Source organism: Emys orbicularis, chromosome 5, assembly GCF_028017835.1.
Source record: "Emys orbicularis isolate rEmyOrb1 chromosome 5, rEmyOrb1.hap1, whole genome shotgun sequence".
In the NCBI taxonomy this organism is placed as follows: domain Eukaryota; kingdom Metazoa; phylum Chordata; order Testudines; family Emydidae; genus Emys; species Emys orbicularis.
The window spans coordinates 87612812-87634777 of NC_088687.1; the positions used below are offsets into that span (position 1 = coordinate 87612812).

Below are 21966 nucleotides of genomic sequence, written 5' to 3' on the forward strand. Positions count from 1 at the left end.
CTGAGGCTTGCAGAGAAAAGCTGGACAACAGGAACAAGCGCTCCCTAAAGAGTGAAAACTCACAAGACAAAGACAATGAAGCCAGGTCGGGTTTTTTTTCAATCTTATGACTGGGAGTCGGGGGGAGCCGCCCGCGCGCGTTGAGCCTTTGGCGTTGGCAATCCCGCACCCGAGCCCAGCGCGGGCACAAGAACCGCATCAGCCCAGCACTGAGTGGCAGATCTGGGCCTTTTCCCTTCTTCTAACCTTCCCCCCGCCTCCAAAAAACCATCCCGTGCAGCGCCTCGCCCCGCCGCTGTGACTCTGCCCGGCCCCCAGCCAGAGCTCGGCCCCTTTGGGCGCGGGGGCACCCCCGCCTCCAGTACTGCTGGCGCAGAGACGTTCACAACACCCGCCCGTAGGGGGCGGGAGCAGCCAAGTGAGGGCAGGGGCTTCGATTCCCCACTGCGCATGTGCACAACGTTCGCACGCGTTGACTAAGGGCCGACCGTTCTCATTTGTCCCTCTGCGGCCCCCGTCGGAGTTGCAGGAAGGGGTGGATTGTGTGTATGTGTCACCGCGCGGCGGCCTCTGTAGTTCAGAGATGGCGGAATATACCTGCGTGAAATCCACCAAGCTAGTTCTCAAGGGGGCGAAGGAGAAAAGGTGCGAAGTGGCCGGGACGTTCCTCCCCATTGGTCGCCAACGCGCCGCGATGAGCCCCGCCCCCCGGCATGGACAGGCCGGTCCGTCTCCTGCCCCAGGCCCTGCCCGGGGCTCGCTCCCTTCCTCCCCAGCCGTGAAGTCACTGCGCGTCGGTCAGAGCGCGCGCTATCCCCCGTCCCCGTGTGGACGCGCTCGTTCCGGAGTGAAGCGGCCTTGGCTCGCTGTAGCTTAAACTGACCGGGATCAGGTGTAAACTAAACCAAAGCAAGAGCGTCCACACGGGGACGTGCCCGGCTTTGAGTAAAGCGGTTTAAAATAGGGTGACCAGACAGCAAGTGTGAAAAATCGGGACGAGGATGGGGGGTAATAGGAGCCTATATAAGAAAAAGACCCAAAAATCGGGACTGTCCCTATAAAATCGGGACATCTGGTCACCCTAGTTTAAAAACCGACTTCTGAGATGGGTACAACGTGAGCCTGCGGACAGCTAGGTCTGCAGAGCCAAGGGTTGCCCTGTCAGAGCGGAGGTTTGCCCTGGTGACCTGCCCCCTTCTCCCTCTCTCCCCTGTGTTACTGTGTATTAGTGGTGGTGATCCAGACACACACGGTTAGTTAGGGAAGGTTTATTATTTAGCCATTTTGTCGTCTCGCTTTGCAGTAAGAAAAAACACAGAGATAAGAAAAGAAAAAGAGAAGAAAATGCAGAAGATCAGCTTGATATTGTTGGTGAGTTGGCTTTAAAGGACGTGCACACCAGTATAGAAGTAAAGATAAAGACAGGAAAAGTTAGGGTGTTTGTTTTGTTTTCTTGTTTGGGCTTCTGGCATTAATACAAAACCCTTCTGTGTTTACTATATTTGTAGGCATGTTTGTAAACCTATAAATCATAGTCCTTGTAGTAAAGAAAAATAAATGAATGACTTTGTTTAAAAAATCTGAACAGAAATCTTTTTTTATATGGAGTAGAAGGGAGGTCTGATGTCCAATAGCCTCTGTTTCTCTACACACACTATGTTCTTTTGGCTGCTTCCAAGAAAAGAAGAAAAGGCCATTCTAAGTTTAAGGCTACAAATAATCTTTCCAATAGCTAAGTCTAACTTCTAATTGCAGTGTGTTACGCCATCAGTCAAATAGGGTATTTGTTGTTTGTCATTTATTCACTTTAAAGGGAATGATGCAGAACACTTTTTTTCAGCTTCTGGATTGTAATTGTTTTACTGCAAGAGCAAATTAATCCTAAATATAATTATCAATCAAGGCTTCACAGCAAACTACCTAAACAGTAGAAGCTTATCATGCGACTACATATTACTAGATAAGATCTATTTCCTACCCAGACTAAAATTCAAGCTGTCTCTCTCTCCTTGTGGATGTCTAGCCATCAGCTGAAGCTCAACATGGCTACAACAGCTTTTAATCTTCCCTCAATGCCCTTCCTGCACCACTTTCTTTTTCAATCACCACGAACAACACCATCTTCCTGCTGTCACTCAGGCACATAATCTGGGCATCATCTTCAACTCAGACCTCTCTCTAGGTCCTCATATTTAAGCTAGCTTGCAGATTCTTTCTGCAAAACTTCTCTAAGATATAGCCTTTCCTATCCATCCATGCAGCTAACACTGTGGTGTAGGCTCTCATCATCCCAATCATTGGAACATCCTTTTCTCTTTTTAACATCTGTAACAAATGCAATCTTGTCCCACTCATATCCATTCAGAATGCTGCTGCAAAGATCATATTCCTAGCCTGTTAGTTTGACCATATCATCTTTCTCTTTGCAACCATCCACTGGCTCTCCCTTCTCTATCATGTCAAATATAAGCTGCTTCTCTTCACTTTCAAAGCCCTGCACAGTGTATCCCAACCCTACCTATAACTTCTCATTCACAGTTGAGATGTTGATTCACATCTCTGATCTGCCATTGATGCCAGCCTCTGTCACCCACTTATTAAATTTTCAAATAAGCACCTTAATGCTTTCTCCCATGCTGTCCCTCGTGCTTAAGAGCAGTTCCCCACAACATGGTTATCCTCCAAACCTCTCCTTTGCCGTGACGCCTACAAAAAGACCGATGACAGTTAGGCAGTGGTCTCAGCATACCAGCAACCTATCATGCTAATGAATACTGTCTTGGTTCCTTGTACTCCCCTGTCTGTCTGTATCCATCTGTGGTCTCCTATCTTATAAGACAGTTGCAAGTTCTTTGGGGCAGGGACCATCATTTTGTTCTGTACAACACCTAGTATGATGGGGTTCTGATCCATGATAGGGCTCCTAGGTGCTATGCTATTTCAAATAATAGTATTTGGCTAAAATCCAGTTGTCAGTGTGCTATGTTATTTCATTTTCTTATATTTTAGGAAGCTGGTGGGCAGTAAAAAATTTTGGTGAAATCACAGGAACTGTGGCAATAGAACTGGACAAGGGAGCTTATATCCACGCTCTTGACAATGGCCTTTTTACACTTGGAGCACCACATAAAGGTTTGTATCGGGAAAAGAGAAATTTTTGCAGTGTTGAGATATGAAATGTATTTTGCTAAATGGAGAGTTTTTATTCAAGTCAATAAACTAAAGATTTTTTATAGTGATGCTAGTTAATATACATAATAAAAATATTATCCTATATGTCTGCATAGCACAGCGAAGAGGATAATAATCCTAATGAATGACCACTAATCAATTTTTCTAAGCTAGTCTTGATGTTTTCTTTATACATGCAATTCAGTTCCTTTCCTGATGCTCACCTGTAGGTTTAGGCCTTTAACAAGATGGAAAGCAGTATGACTCTTGTAAGTAACCATGCAAAACCAGTATGAGGTCAGTTTGTCTTATAAAAAGAGAAACTCAAGTCAGACCAGGACCCTCTTTTACCAACCAACAACTCCCACTCCACAACAAAGGGTGCTGTAATTGTTATGTAGACGTTCTGTGGAGGTGGCCTGGTAGCTGGTCTTTCCCTCACTTTGGGAGTGAGAGAGGCACAGCTCAAGTAGGGAATCCCTATTCTGGAAGCAGAGTGAATTTGGATGTCTTTCAACCCCAGAGTAAGGTAACGCCAGTCCAGGAATAGCGGCAGTATATCATTCCTGATGTTACAAAAGTGGTGGTGGCTTTTAAAATACTGAATTCTAGTCATGCGCTCAAGTAAAACAGTGCAAGTACATTTTGTTATGAGAAGCTTATATAATGCATAGGCTGAGATTCACAAAGCAATGCAGTGGATTTAGATACACATTTTCCATGAATTGCTATAAATTCTCAATCCTAAATTTGTTGGGGGCAGGGATTGGCTTTATTTGTGTCTTGTAGAGTGCTAATCATATAGGTGCTTAGATAACTCCTATAAAACTCTTTTTTGCTTTTACAGTAGTTGGATACTCTTTTGAAAATTTATGTCAATATCTGGCCCCGCATCATAGCCTTTTCCTGTATTGTACACCAATAATTCTTGTATAATTTATCAGCTTTATTTAAACTTAGTCTCATAAATTCAAAAATTGTATATCTAATGCTTTATACCTGATAATAATTTTCAAAAAAATTTCTCTTTCAGAGGACGATGGCCCTAGTCCTCCTGAACAGTTTACAGCAGTAAAGTTGTCTGACACCAGGTAATTACTCCAGTGGATTTTTGAAAAATTTGATGTTGTGCAGGTTTTACTTCAAGAATGTCTTATCAGGTCTCATTTAGACTGCTATATGCGATCTCGTACCCTGAATCAAAGCTAAATATCCCTCCTTAAAATCTCCTTTATTATAACAGCTAGCTCTTAGAAGTATATCTAGAACCAAAATACTGAACCTCTTTGATATACTGAATATTTTAAAGTGTTTTAACTTTAAAACATTCTGCATCTTTTTCCCTCATTTCTCTAAGAATTGCACTGAAGTCTGGCTATGGCAAATACCTTGGCATAAATTCAGATGGTCTTGTTATTGGACGATCAGATGCAATAGGATCAAGAGAGCAATGGGAACCTGTCTTCCAAGATGTAAGCTATCTCTAATATTAACTGCAGGTGATGTTCTTGGTAAAAATTGTTGTTTTAAACTTAACATTAATAGTGCTAATGGGATACACTTCCATACAGGTGGTAAAGCAATGACATGACAGGTATTGCAAGATTATAAAGAATAGTTAACTTGTAAGTTGCAGTTGGGTAAATTACTGTATTTTTAAAGACTTTAAATCAAAATGTTTGTCTGTTTTGGCAGTAACATACAATGTAAGAGTAAAAGAGACAGCAGATCCGCAAGGCTGGCTACTAAGAGTTCCTTAGGCAGAAGGTGAGAAGACATCTGTGGTGTCTTCTGGAGTATTCTAGAATTAAATCTTATAATTTTAAGGCGTGTGTCTAAAATTTGTTCACAGTACTAACTTAAGTGGTGGTATTTTAACAGGGGAAAATGGCTTTATTAGCAGCAAATAGCTGCTTTATCACCTGTAATGAAGAGGGAGATATAGAAGCCAAAAGTAAAACTGCAGGAGAAGAAGAAATGATAAAGGTAATCTGTGTGTGTGTGTGATATATATACTTTATAATTATATTATCAGCTTGAATGCTATAATAGAAAATGCAAAACTATGCACAATCCATAATGTTTATGGAACAAACATTCTAACATCTTAAGTTTACATAATACCTTTCATCATGAATTTTTCTAATTCACTTTACAAACTGCACATAAAGGAGCATCTTCATTCATCACTGAATTACAGACATCTCCAAGGTGGTATGGGGCAGCTTTTCAACAAATCTGCTGCCTAACTATTTAAGACAGGAAGATAATTATACTCAATTGAAATTGCAGGTAGGCAGAATACTCAACAAAACTGGCTTATACCAGGTAACCAGGATTCGAAACTCCTTACTTTTGTGTGAATGCCACAAGATCTCTGACCACAAGTGGTCACTGTCTTTTTCAGTCAGAACAAACCAGATTGTACTTCTGACAGCAAATTGCTCCCTAATAGTATGCTACATTATTTGTTCAACACTTGCTCAGAAGTGTACCACCTCCTCCTTGCCAGAAACTGACAGCAACTTGGGTTTTCCTTGGCGGTGTCGGGTGCAAGTACAAGATGTCCCTAGTTAGTAAAAACAAGACTATCACAGTTTGTAATGGAAAAGCACTTAAGCTCCATCTATAATTCAACATCAGTTAAATTAGAAATGCAATGTATTGTCACTCCTGGACATTAAATCAGTAAAAAAAAAAAAAAAATTCTTGTCTTGATTTCTAGTTTCTAAAATTCCATAAACTTAATCTAAAACTTGATATATAAAATTTGCTAAGAACTCAGTCTTGTAAGATTATACAATTTAAATAGGAGTCTCCAAGTCCTCTTTCATCTTGCCAAGTACAGATAATGTTATGTTTTAATTGCATATATATAGCAGAGCATTAACTATTTCAGAACTTGTGTGACATTACGTCCCATAAAATTTGTAGAAATACTGTTACGATAATGGCATAACTAAGATGTATTTTATGCAAGATGGGTCATGTGAGATATCATTGGAATGGTTATGATTATGATTATCATATTTGTATGCATGTACATTTTTGTATCTGAAGTTAGGAATATTGTCTATACATTTATTTTATTTACCTATTACAAATGTGTTTACACCTGGGGAACACCCACTAAACAATGCAGTCGGTCTAGATTGCTGGCTGGAAGGGCCATTAGGAAAAACAATAGGTCTTTGAAGATGCTAATATCTCACCTTCCTGGAAAGCCTTCCTGTGGACTCTGCAAATAGACTTTGGCCTTGGCTACACTCGCGGATCGCGGCAGCGCTGTGAAGCGCGAGTGTAGTCGCGCCGCCAGCGCTGCGAGAGCTCTCTCGCAGCGCTGCAAGTACTCCACCTCTCCGAGGGGAATAGCTTGCAGCGCTGCGAGGGAGCGTGCAGCGCTGCAGGCGCTGATTACACTGGCGCTTTACAGCGCTGCACTCGCTGCGCTCAGGGGGGGTGTTTTTTCACACCCCTGAGCGCAGCAAGTGCAGCGCTGTGAATTGCCAGTGTAGCCAAGGCCTTTGAGTTATGGCTGCAGGGTCATGTGATCAAGTCACCTGGTACTAGACTCCACGATAAAATCAGTACTCTTCCACTGGCCAGGAGTGGGAATCGCACTGGAAGACAAAGGATTCCAGCCATATGTAAAACCTATTTAAGGCAGGGGAGTGACATAATTGTGGTTCATTCTTCACTGAATCCCTGCCCAGGATGACTGCTAGAAACATCTAAGGGTATGTCTTCACTAGCCACGTTAAAGCGCTGCTATGGCAGTGCTTTAATGTGGCTGTGTAGTTGCGGCACCAGCGCTGGGAGAGAGCTCTCCCAGCACTGTAAAAAAACCACCCCTACGAGGGGAGTAGCTCCCAGCGCTGGTGCACTGTCTACACTGCCACCTTACAGCTCTGAAATGTGCAGCACTCAGGGAGGTGTTTTTTCGCACCCTTGAGCGAGAAAGTTGCAGTGTTGTAAAGTGGCAGTGTAGACAAGGCCTTAGAAACAAAGACTGGGGGAGGAGGAGCTGAGCTGTAAGGTTGTCTAGTCTGTGAAAGAGATACCTGGAGTTTTAAGCTTCAAGCAAGAGCAGCTTGCTTTCAAGAACCTCTGCAATCTGCTTAAAACAACATTTAGGGTTAAAATTGGGTATTTCTACCAGTTACTTTAGTAGCTTAAGCTTAGTTTGTGTGTTTGTTTTATTTGCTCAGTAATCTGCTTTGATCTGTTCACTATCCCTCAAAGAATCACTTCAAATCTATCTTTTGTAGTTAATAAACTTGTTTTTGTTTTTTCTAAAACCAGTTTGTGGAATTCTTACGTTGGGGGCAAAAAGCTGTGCAAATCTTCCTCCACATTGAGGGAGGGAGCGAATTTCATGAGCTTACACTGTACAGTTCTCTGTGCAGCACAAGACAAGACAATTTTGGGTTTACACTCCAGAGGGGGTGTGCACTTGAGTGCTGGGCAATTCCTTAATTGAGCTTTCCCATGCAGAGCTGATCTCAGCATCTGTGTGAAACTGCAGCTGGGTGTGGCCCGACCTGTGTGTGTGCAGGGAGCTTGAGAGCCTGTCACAGCAGCACAGTGTAAAGGGAACCCAGGCTGGTGGGTCAGGCGAACTCAGTGGTACGCCAGTTCCAAGTGGCACCCCGGGGGAACTGGTCACCGCATGAATCTTGGCTAATCACTTAAATGTAGTATTTAATACTATAGATTCAGAATATATTTTGTTTGTATATTCAAGAAATATGTGAAATGTTATTTAGTGTTTGTATGTTTTATATATAAAATTACAAGGTAGGAGCAAAGGCTTTATAAAAAAAAAATTAACCAGAATAGAATAGAACCAACTTTTTTGTTAAGAGATCTTTGGTTATATCCTAACAAGCTGTGAAACTGAAAAGACCTACTCAAAAATCCAACATCTGTAATATCTTGAGTACCAGGAGAAGTTAGAATTTGTTTAATTTTTTCTTACTATCAATTGTAGTTCGTATAATGTACATTTTCTATTTTCCTTTTCCCCAATAACTAGATCCGTACTTGTGCTGAAAGAGAAGCTAAGCAGAAAGATGACATTCCAGAAGAAGACAAAGGAAATGTTAAACAATGTGAAATCAATTATGTGTATGTAATTGAAAGCTATATAGCTGCCAGCCTTCTACATTCACAAAATAAACTATCCATTTCCATATCTGAGCACAAAGGATTCCCCATCTCCCCTTGTTTAAAACAATCCTGACCCACCATCCTTCTAATCAAATGAAATTCTCTTCAGAGTCTGTCAGCACTGCACATTAACCACCCAGAGAGGTTCCTGCTGAATGACAGTCTTCCCTCTCAGACGAGCCTCCCCTCCTCTGTTTTCCCCCACACACCCCCGCCCGGAGGAGCCCAGGGCTGGCAGAAGCCGCACCATACCTCCCCTCCTCTCCCTGGACCCAACCTGCCCAGTCCAGGAATTGAACTTTGAAATCCCAGCACAACTATTGCATTTTATTATATAAAGTTTCAATAGAACTGGAGCTATTTTCACACTGTTTATTGTTTCCAGAAAGAAGTTCCAAAGTTTCCAAGATCGTAAACTCAAAATAAGCCAAGAAGACAGTAAAGCTCTCAAAAAAGCTAGAAAAGAAGGCACTTTCCATGAGACGCTGCTGGACAGGTATTTTAAAATCCAAATAATTCCATCTGTTAATTAAATGAAAGCTATTGACAGATGAATCTGTGATATACCTGGAATGCTAAAGACAACTAGAGTGAAGATTGCCTGAATGTTCTCACTATAGTCCATTTTCTGCTGCCTATATATTTTTGAAACTCCCCTTTTGAGCTGAAATTTTTCAGGCCTGCCTGGTTTCTACCTGAAAGAAAACGTTTTATGGAAAGCTTGAGCAAAACTGGTTCAATCAATTGAGTACAAGGAGAGTGGAGAACAATAATATTGTATTATAAAAGCAAAATTCTTACTTTTATTTTTTTCAACAACCCGGACACCAAAATGGGGATAGAAAGTTGCATTTTTGTAGGGAAATAGCCATTATTGAGGATTCTTTTCACATTGTCTAGTGAAAACCAGTCTTGGTTTGACCAAGCTATGAAGGTGTGAGAATAGCACTTTGTACAGGTGCAGTATTTGGGGAATGCAGAATATCCCAAGCACTACTTACCAGTGTTCTAAGCAAAAGAAAGCTGTATTGTGTACCTAAAAGTAATTAACTCAGCTGCAAAAAACATTAAGAGCTGTTTCTACCACTGTACAATTGCTGACATGTCGATTTAAGGCATTAGGGTTCCATAGGAGCCCTGCCCCATTGCATTGACTTGTGCAACTGAAAATTTTATGAACCTGGCATAATGTTTTTCGTGATGTTCGCTGTGTACTCCAATGAAGCCTTTCGTTGTTAAGTGTGATGTGGCATGCCAGAGATGTCCAGCCTAATAGTTTTTGATTTTGGAATCATTTTTCTTTACATTCCCCATCTTTGAAAAAGTCCATTAAAAAAACAGTAAAAGACTAAGGCTTCGTGATTCAGAAGTCAGAAAACTCCAAAATTTTAAGGTTGCATGTGCAACCAGCAGGCATATTCCTTACGGCTCTAATGCAAGAGCAAATGCTAGCTGTGCAAAGTAACAAAGCCACCAAACAAATCAAAAGTACTAACAGGCCTCTAATGTCATTTGCAAATGTTCCAAAGTTAAGTAGAAGCAAATGTTATAACAGCCTACTCATATGTCTTGTGACTATCACACTGTTCACATTTTATGGCTTTTGTGTAACCTAAATTTTGTCTGTCTTCTCTTTCATATAGGCGAGCAAAATTGAAAGCCGATAGATACTGCAAGTGACAAAAACAATTGGCTTGTTTGCTTGCTTTTATATCCTTTGGTTGTCCACCTGAACATACTATCTGAATAAGACATTTTGCAAAAGTGACTTTATTTATGGAAAGACTTTTTTGTTCCTACTTCTCATTAGAATTACTTTACACAGTATTGAAATTTGGTATGCAGAATTTGATCCAAAACTAAATAGCTTTAGCAAATTGAATTGTCGAAGATTCAGAGAAGCAACTCAGTAATCTGAAGGTCATGATTAACAATAAAGAAGAGAAGAGCTGAATACAAAACCAAACTACAAAGTTGCCCTGACAAATTGTATTTTCATTGAATAAATAAATATTTTATCAAGCTAATGTCTCTCTGAACATATGGGACTGAAGTCTCAGCTTGACTTCAGTTGAGCTATGCTGCCTGATACCAACTGAGGATCTAGAATGGTTTTCAACATTTATAGAGAACAATGGGTCATTAAGTGAATACTTACATAAACTATGTATTTGAAAAACAGTATGGAGAAATGTAGAAATTGAGGTTCTTCATGAGAAAAAGAGACCCCTTAATTACTCATATGTTGCTGATGTTTTTATGTTCTTTCAGATTTTTCTAACTTAAAGCTGTTAGATGGACTTGTTTCTATCTTTTAAAGTAAAAATGTTAAAGAATGTTGAAAATGCAGATACTGTGCATTCCTAATAACTATTACGTAGAATACTGGTTGCTATTTATGCTTGTTACCAAAATTTTATTTTAATAAAATCCCTTTATGGGAACTATTCCAACTGTACTGATTGCAACACCACCTTCACAATTCAGTTCTAACCTGTCTTCAGAAAGTACTTGGTTACCATGCTCAGCCTTTTCATCTCAATTCTTACTTCTCGTGAAGCCCATAATTTAAGTTACCTTCATGCAACGTGTAGTCTGTACTGTTTTTTGTGGTTTTAAATTTGGAGCATGCAATTGCCTATAACCTAAGGCAGGGGTAGTTAATAAGGAGACCACAAGCCAAAGCCGGACCGTCAAACACTTTTGAATGGCCCCCAAAATCTTTTATTTACTTACTGTTATCTGGCGTCAGGACCTTGACTATATCTTGACCAAGAAATTTGGACCTTGACAAAAAATAATTGACTACGCCTGACCTAAGGCATAAAAATGGGATCATTAAAAGAACAGGTAGAGTCTGAGCATAAATACCCATCAGCATAAGGCTGAAAGACAGTACTGCCAGTTTAAAGTGATGTCATTTCATAGCCAGCCTATGTAAAAATGAAACAGGGTGAACTTAATTGCCTATATTCAGAACAAGTTACAACTGGTGCTGAAGCCCAGTTAAGAAAGAATTGCACTAGTAGAGCCGTATACACATGAAAGCATGTGTCAATGGTGTCAGGGAGTCATAAGACAAACAGGTGCATAGCTTGTGCAGATTTATATTGCTGAAAAACTCTCAGCTGACATACAATTTTACTGTCCCTCATCACATGAAAAGCTAACTGATTATTTACTATATCAGGATTAGGGACTGGTGCTTGGGAAAGTTTACTAGTTCTGTGTTAACTAAGCACACCTTGATTGTTAGCCCTCCCACATGATTTTAATGCCAGGAATCTAATGGTCTGTTTTATTTTATACTATTAAAAAGATAAAGGATCCAAGCTTTAGATAATATAGAGCAGTGGAGTCCAACTCTTAGTTTTTTAGAAAATGTATATATTTAAAAAAATAAAAACCGTAACACTTGTCCATTATAAAAAAAAAAAAATTAAAATTAATGGAGATATACCTATCTCCTAGAACTGGAAGGGACCTTGAAAGGTCATCAAGTCCAGCCCCCTGCCTTCACTAGCAGGACCAAGTACTGATTTTGCCCCAGATCCCTAAGTGGCCCCCTCAAGGATTGAACTCACAACCCTGGGTTTAGCAGGCCAATGCTCAAACCACTAGAGCTATCCCTCCCCCCCCGTAGGTTATATTATCACCTACTTTTTATCCCATCAGCTGTACTATTCCCCTGTGTCCCCAGTCCTGAAGAGAGCCCTCTGCAGGTCTGAGAAATCATAGGAGATATAGGGAAGTGCTTGGGAATGCACATCCTCCTGCCCATGCTGCAGGGATCTAACACAAAAGTTAATATAACATGGGGCTGTATCCCTCCTGTTGGGAAGTAGCTTTTCAAGGGGAATCTTTGTCACATGGCTCATTTGCTGCTGCGCTGCCAAGGGGTTGGAGGGAGGTCAAGAGACCTCCAGAGCTATTGTGGAGTCAGAGGGCCTCCATGCATATGGCTTTTGCCTCCAGGTAGATCTCAGCAGATCTACTTATTCCACAGGGTGATCAAACTTATTACTCAACAGAAAAATTGGCAGAAACTCTGCCATTTTTCCTTCCCAATCCTTTTTGTGTGAGATTTTGCCTGAGAAGAGGACTTGTCTACATGAGGAAATTTACAGCCATACTACCGATACCTAACTATACTGGTATAATTTTCCATGTAGACATGCCCTTAAATAGTAAGCTCCCTGGAACGCACATAAGACCTATGGGGTTGATAGAAATAAGTTAGAATACAGAGATATTAACTTAAAGCAAGGGCCGTATCCATGCCAAGCTGTAAGAATGACTAATAACATGATAAACTAATCAGAACAACAAGAGAAATTGCCATCACTTTTGTCCATTTCATTCTATGTCCATTTTATTCAGTGTATCTGACAGTATCAAGTAACAGATGCATCAAAGGTGAGTGCAAGAAACCCCACAGTAGACAATTGTGGTCTAGCCTGACCTTCAGAAAAGTTTCTCCTTAATCTCTGTTACATATGCCCTGAAGTATGAAGGTTTATAGCCTTTCCTAAACATAATTCTAATGCTGGACATTTACTTGAACTATATAAACGTCTAATCCTTTTTTGTATGCAGTGACCTGAAGAAGAGCTCCATGTAAGCTCGAAAGCTTGTCTCTCTCCTCAACAGAAGTTGGTCCAATAAAAGATTCTCTCACCCACCTTGCGTGTCTAATCCTTTTCTAAATACTATTCAGCTCAGCAATCTCAATATCATTTAGGAATGAGTCTCTTAAGTTATGTTGTCAGGTGTTTTGTTTTTTTAGTATTTGCAGGTATCCGTTTTGAATTTGTTGCTTTCCAATTTCACTGAACATCCCACTTGTTCTTAGATTGTGAAAAAGGATAAAAGGAGCATTCAGTTTATCTTTTCTGTGCTATTTGATTATGTTGTATACTTCCATTATATCACCTACCATTTGTCTCCTCTCTAAACGAAGTAGTTCTGGTCTTTTCAATTCCTCCTCTTACAAAATCTTGCCATGATCTAGTCATATTCATCACCCATGTCTGAATTTCTATTTCTGCCACATTGTTTTGAGGTAGGGTAACTAAAACTGAACACAGTATTCCAAGTAAGGGGAACTATAGTTTGATTAATGGTGTTATGTTCTCAGTATTATGTTCTTCCTTTATGCGTCCTAATGTATTTTCTTTTGACAGTTGCTGTAGAGCAGTGGCTCTCAACCTTTCCAGACTACTGTACCCCTTTCAGGAGCCTGATTTCCCTTGCGTACCCCAAGTTTCACCTCATTTAAAAATTACTTGCTTACAAATCAGACATAAAAATACAAAAAAGTGTCACAGCCACACTATTACAGAAAAATTGCTTACTTTCATTTTTACCCTATAATTATAAAATAAATCAATTAGAATATAAACATTGTACTTACATTTCAGTGTATAGTATATAAAGCAGTATAAACAAGTCATTGTGTATGAAATTTTAATTTGTACTGACTTCGCTAGAGCTTTTTATGTAGCCTGTTGTATAGTTAGGCAAAGAGCTAGATGAGTTTATGTACTCCCTGGAAGAGCTCTGTGTACACCTAGGGGTAGGCACAGCCCTGGTTGAGAACCGCTGCTGTAGAGCACATTGAACTGTCCATGCTGACACTTGGGTCTTTCTCTCTCTTTTTTTTTTTTTTTTTTTCCCCCCCCCCTTCACTTTTATGCACTATCTTGCATTTTGTCAACAACAAATTTCATCTGATCTAGTGCTGCCCATCTACCTAGCTTTGTTAGGTCCCTCTGAAGTTCCTCAGAGTATTCTGCAGGCTTGACTAAACTCTAGAATTGTGCCACCTGCAAATTCTGCAATATCACTTTTCACCCATTTTACAAAGATAATTAAAAAATAATTGAACTCCAATCCTTGTACAGAGCCTCATGTCACCCTGCTTTAACCTTTTACCGAGTTGAAAATTGGTCTTTCATTTCTATTCTGTATTTCTACTTTATGGCAGTATTTTACCTATCAGAGTAAGCTACTCCAGGGAGTTTGCAGATCGTTTAGAATGAAATAAAGTAGTCATATAGTTACCAAATTTGATCCTTGTTTTTCTAATTATTTCATGGACTTCCCATGGAATTATATCCCTCCCTTTACATAGGGTTCTTAATGCCCCATCCCTCCCATACCCACAGACACACATCATGTACAACATATTTCTGTTTGGGCTAACTGTAGGATTGCATATGAGAATTTGGCTTGAGTCCTTTGGGACACCACCCTAAGAAAAATTGAAGAGGCGTGTAAAGCCTTAGTCAAGCAGTAATGCAAAAGATATACTGCTGCTGAAGCCTTAGAGGCAGGGTATGCATTGGTATGTTACAGAGATAATGCCCCATAAAATCAAACAAAAAAAAAAAGATGCTTATGTAACTGGTGGATAAACAGTTTTTGTGAATGAGTTCAGACATTTTATATAAAACTTACCCCATGATGAGATCACTCTCTGATTTTTTTAAATATAATCTTAGCTATGCCGATCTCTACATGAGTAGCAAAAGCCCAGTGTACATGGTTGTTTAAAAATGTGGAAATAAAGACCAAACAGCCATTTACAGTGTGTCTGGCATTACTACCAATATTTCTCAATTGTCTAAAATATAAATCAGGCACAGGCAGCTAAATAAAACACTGTTAGGTAAAGAATTCTCAAAAAGTTGGCAATTGTTAGGCTTAGAAAACTTTTAAAAGAAATGCTCAGTTCCTACTTTAAAGTGTGTTTGTGGTCTTAAAATTGACTGTAAAAAGAATAGCCTGCTACTGCACAAGTCTGCTTCATTTAATGACAAAGTTAAGATCGTCAATGAATATGTGTCAGTGTGAGATTGGAATCTTTTTAATAGCATCCATCGGGGCCACTCGTGCCCTATTCCTCCTCATGCTCCTGTATGAGGACATAAAGGGCAGGGCAGCTGTGACCCTCCCTCAGTTCCCTCTTACCACCCAGTGTAGGGAGACAATCTGGTAAGTTTCCAACACACTAGTTCTTAGTTTCAGAAAAACCTTCAGAACTCTTCTGATTTATTGACAGGACTGCTGTGAATGATACCGACCTGTCTGAACTGAATATTGGACCTGAAAAAGAGCTCTGTGATGCTTGAAAGCTTGTGTCTTTAACCAACAGGAGTCGGATCAATAAGAAGTTACTTCACCCACCTTGTCTCTGGACTGAATACAAACCCTCTTGTACAGGGCTCCTCAATATGATGGATTTAAACCTGCAGGCTTAAATCCCTGCCTTCTCCTGTGATGAAATAATTCCACTGAAAGATAGATACACCAGGGCCTCTTCTGTTTAGGAAAGTCCCATATAGAGTATGCTAGCAAAACTTTCTCAGTAACATTGACCTGCCCAGGTATAGCCACATGTGCTGGGAGGGTATAAAGAGAAAGAAAAACAATTGCTGAGTAACAAAGAAATTCTTTTGTGAGTGATCCATACGTTGTTTCCAAAACAGAAAAAAAATTATTAATAAAGAGCCTGTAATACTGAACTGATAAGCCTCCCTATTACTTAGGGTTAGAACTTTGGTGTCCTCTTCGATTCCTCTTTCCTTCACGCAAAATCAAAACCTTTGTTAAATCCTATCATTTTTTCTTCTATGATATCTCTAAATGTAGCCTTTCCTCCATCCTTACCACTCAGACTCCTGTCTATACTTTAGTACTGTATGCAAGAAAAGTTGTCCATTCTTAGATAATACAATAACTATAGTATCTTTTTATGGTCTGCACTCCCTTGATACCATCTAACTTTCATGCTGTCCTGATTACTCCTGTCCTGACCTCATCTTATATGTCCCTTTACTCCTTCTTCTTTAAAAAAAATGAGTTCTATTGGAAAGTAATAAATATGCACCATTGTAACTAGCTACAATAAGTATAGAACTCTGATGATATTCATGTTCTGAGGGTGTTAAAGTTTTCAGCACATGCTTCTCTTTTATCTTAATATTTTGTTATTACACAGCCCAATTAGTAGATATTAGTCTAATGCGGAAACAACATAAGTGACAAAAAAACACAACATTTGTATAGTGCACAATATTTTTTTTTTCAAAGGAGTTTTGCCATGGAAGAATTTGGCCCACTGCATCTGAGGTTGAGGCTAAATTGTAGTCCTGGTTTGATTTAGGAATCTAATATAAGAAAAACAGTAATGCATCTTTATCCTATATGTACCAAAGTTATCTGCATTAACTGCATACTTGAAAACTGGAAACCAGATGTTCAGCTATTCTCTGTTGGCATTTGATGCAAGTCAGTTTTCCCATGGAAATGGTGTAATATACTCTTGTAAGCTACCAAGATTAAGCTGGCTGGTCTCTTTTCTTCCAGTAGACCAAAACAATGCATCCAGCTACCACCAGTAAATATGAAACCAGTGTTCTGCCACATGCAAGATATGTTCCCCTCCACCCATCCCCAATGAGGACACCCAAGTAGAAAGACAGCTAGACACCAAAGAAATTAGTGTAGGTGATTTTCTGTGCATTAGGTATTAAAACAAGCTTCCAGAGCCCTTTGAAGATGAGACACTCCCGTCAAAGTGCTGAGCTCTCCATAGTTACAGCAGCAATTTCCCCTATTTCTCAAATCTGTACACTGACTTCACATCGTCCACATCAGGCTTCTCATCGTTACCTTAAAGGCTTTATGCAACTCCACACCTGTCTGCATCTATTAACTGACTTCCTACACACTGCTGCACACCCTATATTTGCTTCAGGCACTCTAACACTTTGTTTCCTTCATCCTTTTCTGGCATTTGCCAGCACATTCTCTCATCTTCATACCATCCGGGTTTTATTTATTTGTGGGGCAGTTCAATACCTGAATAACTTGGATAACTGCATAAACTAGCTTATTAAAGAATTTATATCTTGTTTATATGTGGTTTAATTTATGTGAGGTGCCTAGAAACTGAGTAGGCCATTGGAAAAATCAAAAGAAACAAAATTAAAATGCTCCCATTCCAGAAGGCCTACATACTTAACATTCACACACAATGCCACGCTATTGTTACTGTACTTGCATTACAGTAGAGTGCCTATGTTTTAGTACAAAGCACATAGTATTAAAACAATACTAGTTTTTATTTTATTGTAAACTCTTTAGCATCTGGACCTTGTCTTCTGTTTGCTGAGTTATTTATAGCACTGCAGAACATCAGGTACAGTGATACATAAATAATAGACATACTGTCTAAGGTGGTAGGTCTAATGCTACATCTGTTAGCTCTGTGGCTGCATGCCTGTGGGTCATCTGCCTGTTGCATTCTTGAGCAGGCAAAACAGCAAAAACTCCTTCCCTGCCCCCACATGCCCCCCAAGAGTTTCAGGAGACTAAGCTTCTTTATTACCATAACCTGCTAAAAAGAACTAAGCAAATAGGCAGAGCAACTAGATAGAGCAATGCATACAAAATTAAACCTAGTGCCACAGGTTTGTTCATACAGGGTTGCCTAACAGCGAAGGTAGAATCCTGGTGTTGCAGCCTCACTTTTGCATAACAGACAGTTTGGGTTTTTTTGCAGTCAGGACACTCTTTGTAATATGTATTTTTAAGGTAGGTTCCATTTTGGGTTAGTGTTTTAAGTTGCTGTATCAGCTGAAAACCAGTCAAGTATCACTCTTTTAAAACAAGCCAAATGCAATCAACTAGAACCTGTTCATCAAGTTTCTGTTCAGTAAAACAAGTATTGTATCAGAGAAAGAAATGTCAAAAAAATAAAATACACTAATGCAGCATTACAGCTGAAATGTTACACACACAAGTTGGAAATTCAGCTGCTCAGACCTGTTGTTCTCAATGTAATAATTTATATTATTCTATACAGTATTAACTGTACTGCCATAAAGAGACTTTCAGGTTAAGAATGAGTTATTAAATAGAGTTACTTAATACATCTACTTTCAGTATTTATGTGGTCTGTTTTGTTTTTCATTCTACTTAATAATGCAAACAGATTAAAAAGCGTTCACTGGAAATTTGGGAGGGGGATTCTCATGGAAAATTTAGACTTTTTGTGCTTATATGCTAACCAGTATTGTTTCATTGTTCCCTTATGCTCTCCATGAAAGCCTAAAATTTGGGGGGGTTAGATGAAAAGTCAAGATTTTCCATGGAAAGCAAACACTTTCCTCAAAAAAATTATTTTGTTGAAAACCTGATTTTCTGTTGAAAAACAGTTGATGGAAACTTTCAGCCAACCCAAATGAATAATACTGTTTTGCCCTTCTACAGCACCTCTAGCCAAGGAGCTCACTCAGGTTAACAACAATAAAGAATAAAATCTTCCTAACACCTTGTGAGGAAGAAAAAATTTATTGTTGCTTTGAGGCAGAGACCATTTTTTCCTTTCAGTCTGTACAGCGCCTAACACAGTAGGATTTTGGGGCATGACTAGGGCTCCTAGAGGTTACAGTAATACAAATAAATAAAATAAATAAGCCAGGTTCACCTTTGTGCTTAGAAGTGCCTTGTTCTGTAAATATGACTTTAAGGAGGTGCTGAACCCTCCCAATTTCAGTTGAGATCAACGAGAGCTACAAGTGCTCAGCACTACTGAAAAGCAGGCATCAAGTGACTTCCCAAACAGAGAGAAAATGGAATAGATCTCTCTAATGCAGGGGTAGGCAACCTGTGGCATGCGTGCCGAAGGCGGCCCGCGAGCTGATTTTCAGTGGCACTCACACTGCCTGGGTCCTGGCCACCGGTCCGGGGGGGGGCTCTGCATTTTAATTTAATTTTAAATGAAGCTTCTTAAACATTTTAAAAACCTTATTTACTTTACATACAGCAATAGTTTAGTTATATATTATAGACTTATAGAAAGAGACCTTCTAAAAACTTTAAAATGTATTACTGGCACGCGAAACCTTAAATTAGAGTGAATAAATGAAGATTCGGCACACCGCTTCTGAAAGGTTGCCGACCCTTGCTCTAATGAAACCCAAATTGCCTGATTCTCAGTCCTGTGCTTTAACCACAGCCTTCCTCTGACTCATCCTATTTTGAACTATTCATGTGAGTAAGGGTTTGCAAAATTGCACCCGTAGACTGACTTTTTTCATAATCCATGTTATGTTACTTCTTATGCAGTAGCACAATGCCTCAGTGTTTGGAATGCAACATCTACAAAGTATATTTTGTTTGATTTTCATGTTTTTTAAGTCACTGCTGTTGAATTCAGCCATGCAACTGCACAACTGCACAACCGGTGGGATAAGTGGGCCACTCACTTCTCATCCTGGTTCTGCCACTAGCTTGCTGTGTAGCTTTGGGCAAGTTACATGCACTCTCCTGTATACAGATGCTTATAAGGAAAGTACCTCCCCAACTATAACTATGTGTTTTAAGAGGTTTTCACATCTTATATTTGATAAGGTTTTCATTTGACCTGAGCACCTTGGGGTTGGGTATTTCTGGGTGTATTACTGATAAAGTTATTAGGCCAAATTAATCCTCACTGTAACTCTTTTGACTTCAAATTAATTAATTAATGGAGATATCCCATCTCCTAGAACTGGAAGGGACCTTGAAAGGTCATCGAGTCCAGCCCCCTGCCTTCACTAGCAGGACCAAGTACTGATTTTGCCCCAGATCCCCAAGTGGCCCCCTCAAGGATTGAACTCACAACCCTGGGTTTAGCAGGCCAATGCTCAAACCACTGAGCTATCCCTCCCCCCTTCACTATACTACAGATAACTATATCCCATTTTTATTAAACTATTCAAAGCCAACACACCTATAGATACAAAAGAAAAAACACATTAACTACAAAAAGACTGGACTGGTTTGATCAGGTTCATGCAACCTTCCTATCTGCCCACAGGCCTGCTATTGTGTTAATAATTCTATCCTTATCTCTAAAGGTTAAAAACTATTTCAGCCCAAGGTTGAATTGCTATAATCTCAGGAACTCTCCATTTGCAATATCTAAGTGTTCCATCCTCTGCAGATGAAATGATACCTGTGTTATATTTCTTAATACATTTCTTCATGTTCATGACTCCCAGGCTTGCAGGAGGCACCACTAAAAGGAGATAAACCACAACACAGAACCAGATCCTACGGAGAAAGATTACGAACCAGTTCTTTGGCTCCTGTTCCAGCTGTTTTGTGCTGCAGCAGCAGAGCAAAACCGCTGGAAAGCTGCCTTAAAGAGTCCGGCAAGGATTCCCATGAGATAAATCATCAGCTGGTGGAGTAGTCCCTATGAAAGTGCTCCAACTGATTTAATTTACAGCATCCCTTGGGCTACTCTATGTTGGAGGGAAACAGTCCACAGAGTAGATTTGAGAGAATGGAAAGGTGACTTAGAGTCATCTTCACTTCCAGCCCAACCTCAGCTGCAGGAGCATGACATAGGCACAGCTGAGGGCTTGACCCCATATGTTTCATTTGACAGCTCAGAGTGCATCCACTGAGGTAGATATGGTCTTCCTCACTGCCGACAGTAGTCTAAATGTTTAAACCAGGCAACAAGACAATAGCAAAAGTCTTTGGAGATTGCTTCACTCCCACTTATTCCTATTAATCATTCACCCAAATAAGTCAAAATAGGTCCCCAAAGATCAGCCAGCAAACTAGCAGCTGTACCTTGATAATAAGCCATCACTCGAAGAGTTTGCAGCGTCAAGGCTGTCAACCAAATAATTTGGCAATTCCTGTTTCAACTACTTGAAATATATAATTTTGATATTGTTTCATAGTGCCGAAGCTATTCTACAATACTCCAAAAGCTGATCTCTGCTTGAAAAAGAACTCTGCGTCAGCTGATGCCGTCACAGATCAAAGGACAATGGAGGTCCTAAAACTCTTAGGGGTAAAGACTGTTGTTTACTGTATGTTGCACAACTAGAACAGTGCAGCCCTGAATTAACTGACTTCTAGGCACTCCAAAATATAAATCTGTGATAAACGTAGCCCCCTTGGTATTTTGGGGGCTTGAGAAAAGGAGCTTCCAGCAGCTCATGCAGTCAGCAGCACAGAGGATTGGGGAAATTCTACTGAAACCGCTTGCCTGGCTTTTGCTTGAGGGACACAAACTGCTGGTGAGGCCTGGGGACCTGTAGTCTGACTGACAATGCGGGGCAAACACATACAGACCCTGCATAGCCTGTGCATGGCTGCTGGGACCATCCTGACATTGGAGCCGCACCAGACAGACCCCTTGTTTGGGAGGAGGAGGAAAAGGAGTTACCATGTCAGAACCTGCTTGCATGGCCTAGAAGACCATCTGCAGACCCTGGAGAGCTTGCATATGGCTGGGACTAGCCTGATGTGCACTGAGAGCCTGGACAGGGACACTGTTTGTGGGAGACAGCTGGCTGCAAGAAGTTGGGTTACAGCAGCAGGAGGAGAAGCAGACCTAGCGTTGCTCCCTGTAGCAGAAGGGGAAACAGTCCTTTTGTCTCTCTCAGCCATAGGGCTTGAGACTGACCTAGAACTCCTAGCTCCACAAAGAAGAGACTGAGCTCCAACCCAGTGCTGTGACTGTCAGAGGCACCCCAGAGGCCTCCCCTTATGGTTGCCAACAGTCCCTTATTACAAGGGACGTCCTTATTTTTTATCTCTCTACAACAACAT

The 21966-nt window shown here is 40.3% G+C and overlaps 1 protein-coding gene across 1 annotated transcript; it reads left to right on the forward strand.

Moving 5' to 3' along the window:
• The first annotated feature begins 513 nt into the window (after window positions 1-513).
• FRG1 (FSHD region gene 1) lies at window positions 514-10784 on the forward strand. Its single transcript, XM_065405030.1, has 9 exons — window positions 514-645; window positions 1304-1371; window positions 3010-3132; window positions 4205-4262; window positions 4529-4643; window positions 5053-5157; window positions 8207-8298; window positions 8726-8836; window positions 9984-10784. The coding sequence occupies exons 1-9, from the start codon at window positions 584-586 to the stop codon at window positions 10018-10020; spliced, it is 771 nt and encodes a 256-aa protein (XP_065261102.1). The 5' UTR covers window positions 514-583; the 3' UTR covers window positions 10021-10784.
• Window positions 10785-21966: the final 11182 nt, after the last annotated feature.

Coding starts and splice junctions, on each gene's coding strand:
- FRG1 (XM_065405030.1), top strand. CDS start 584: ATGGCGGAATATACCTGCGTGAAATCCACCAAGCTAGTTCTCAAGGGG. Junction 1,372..3,009: donor AGATCAGCTTGATATTGTTG/GTGAGTTGGCTT, acceptor CTTATATTTTAG/GAAGCTGGTGGGCAGTAAAA. Junction 3,133..4,204: donor ACTTGGAGCACCACATAAAG/GTTTGTATCGGG, acceptor TTTCTCTTTCAG/AGGACGATGGCCCTAGTCCT.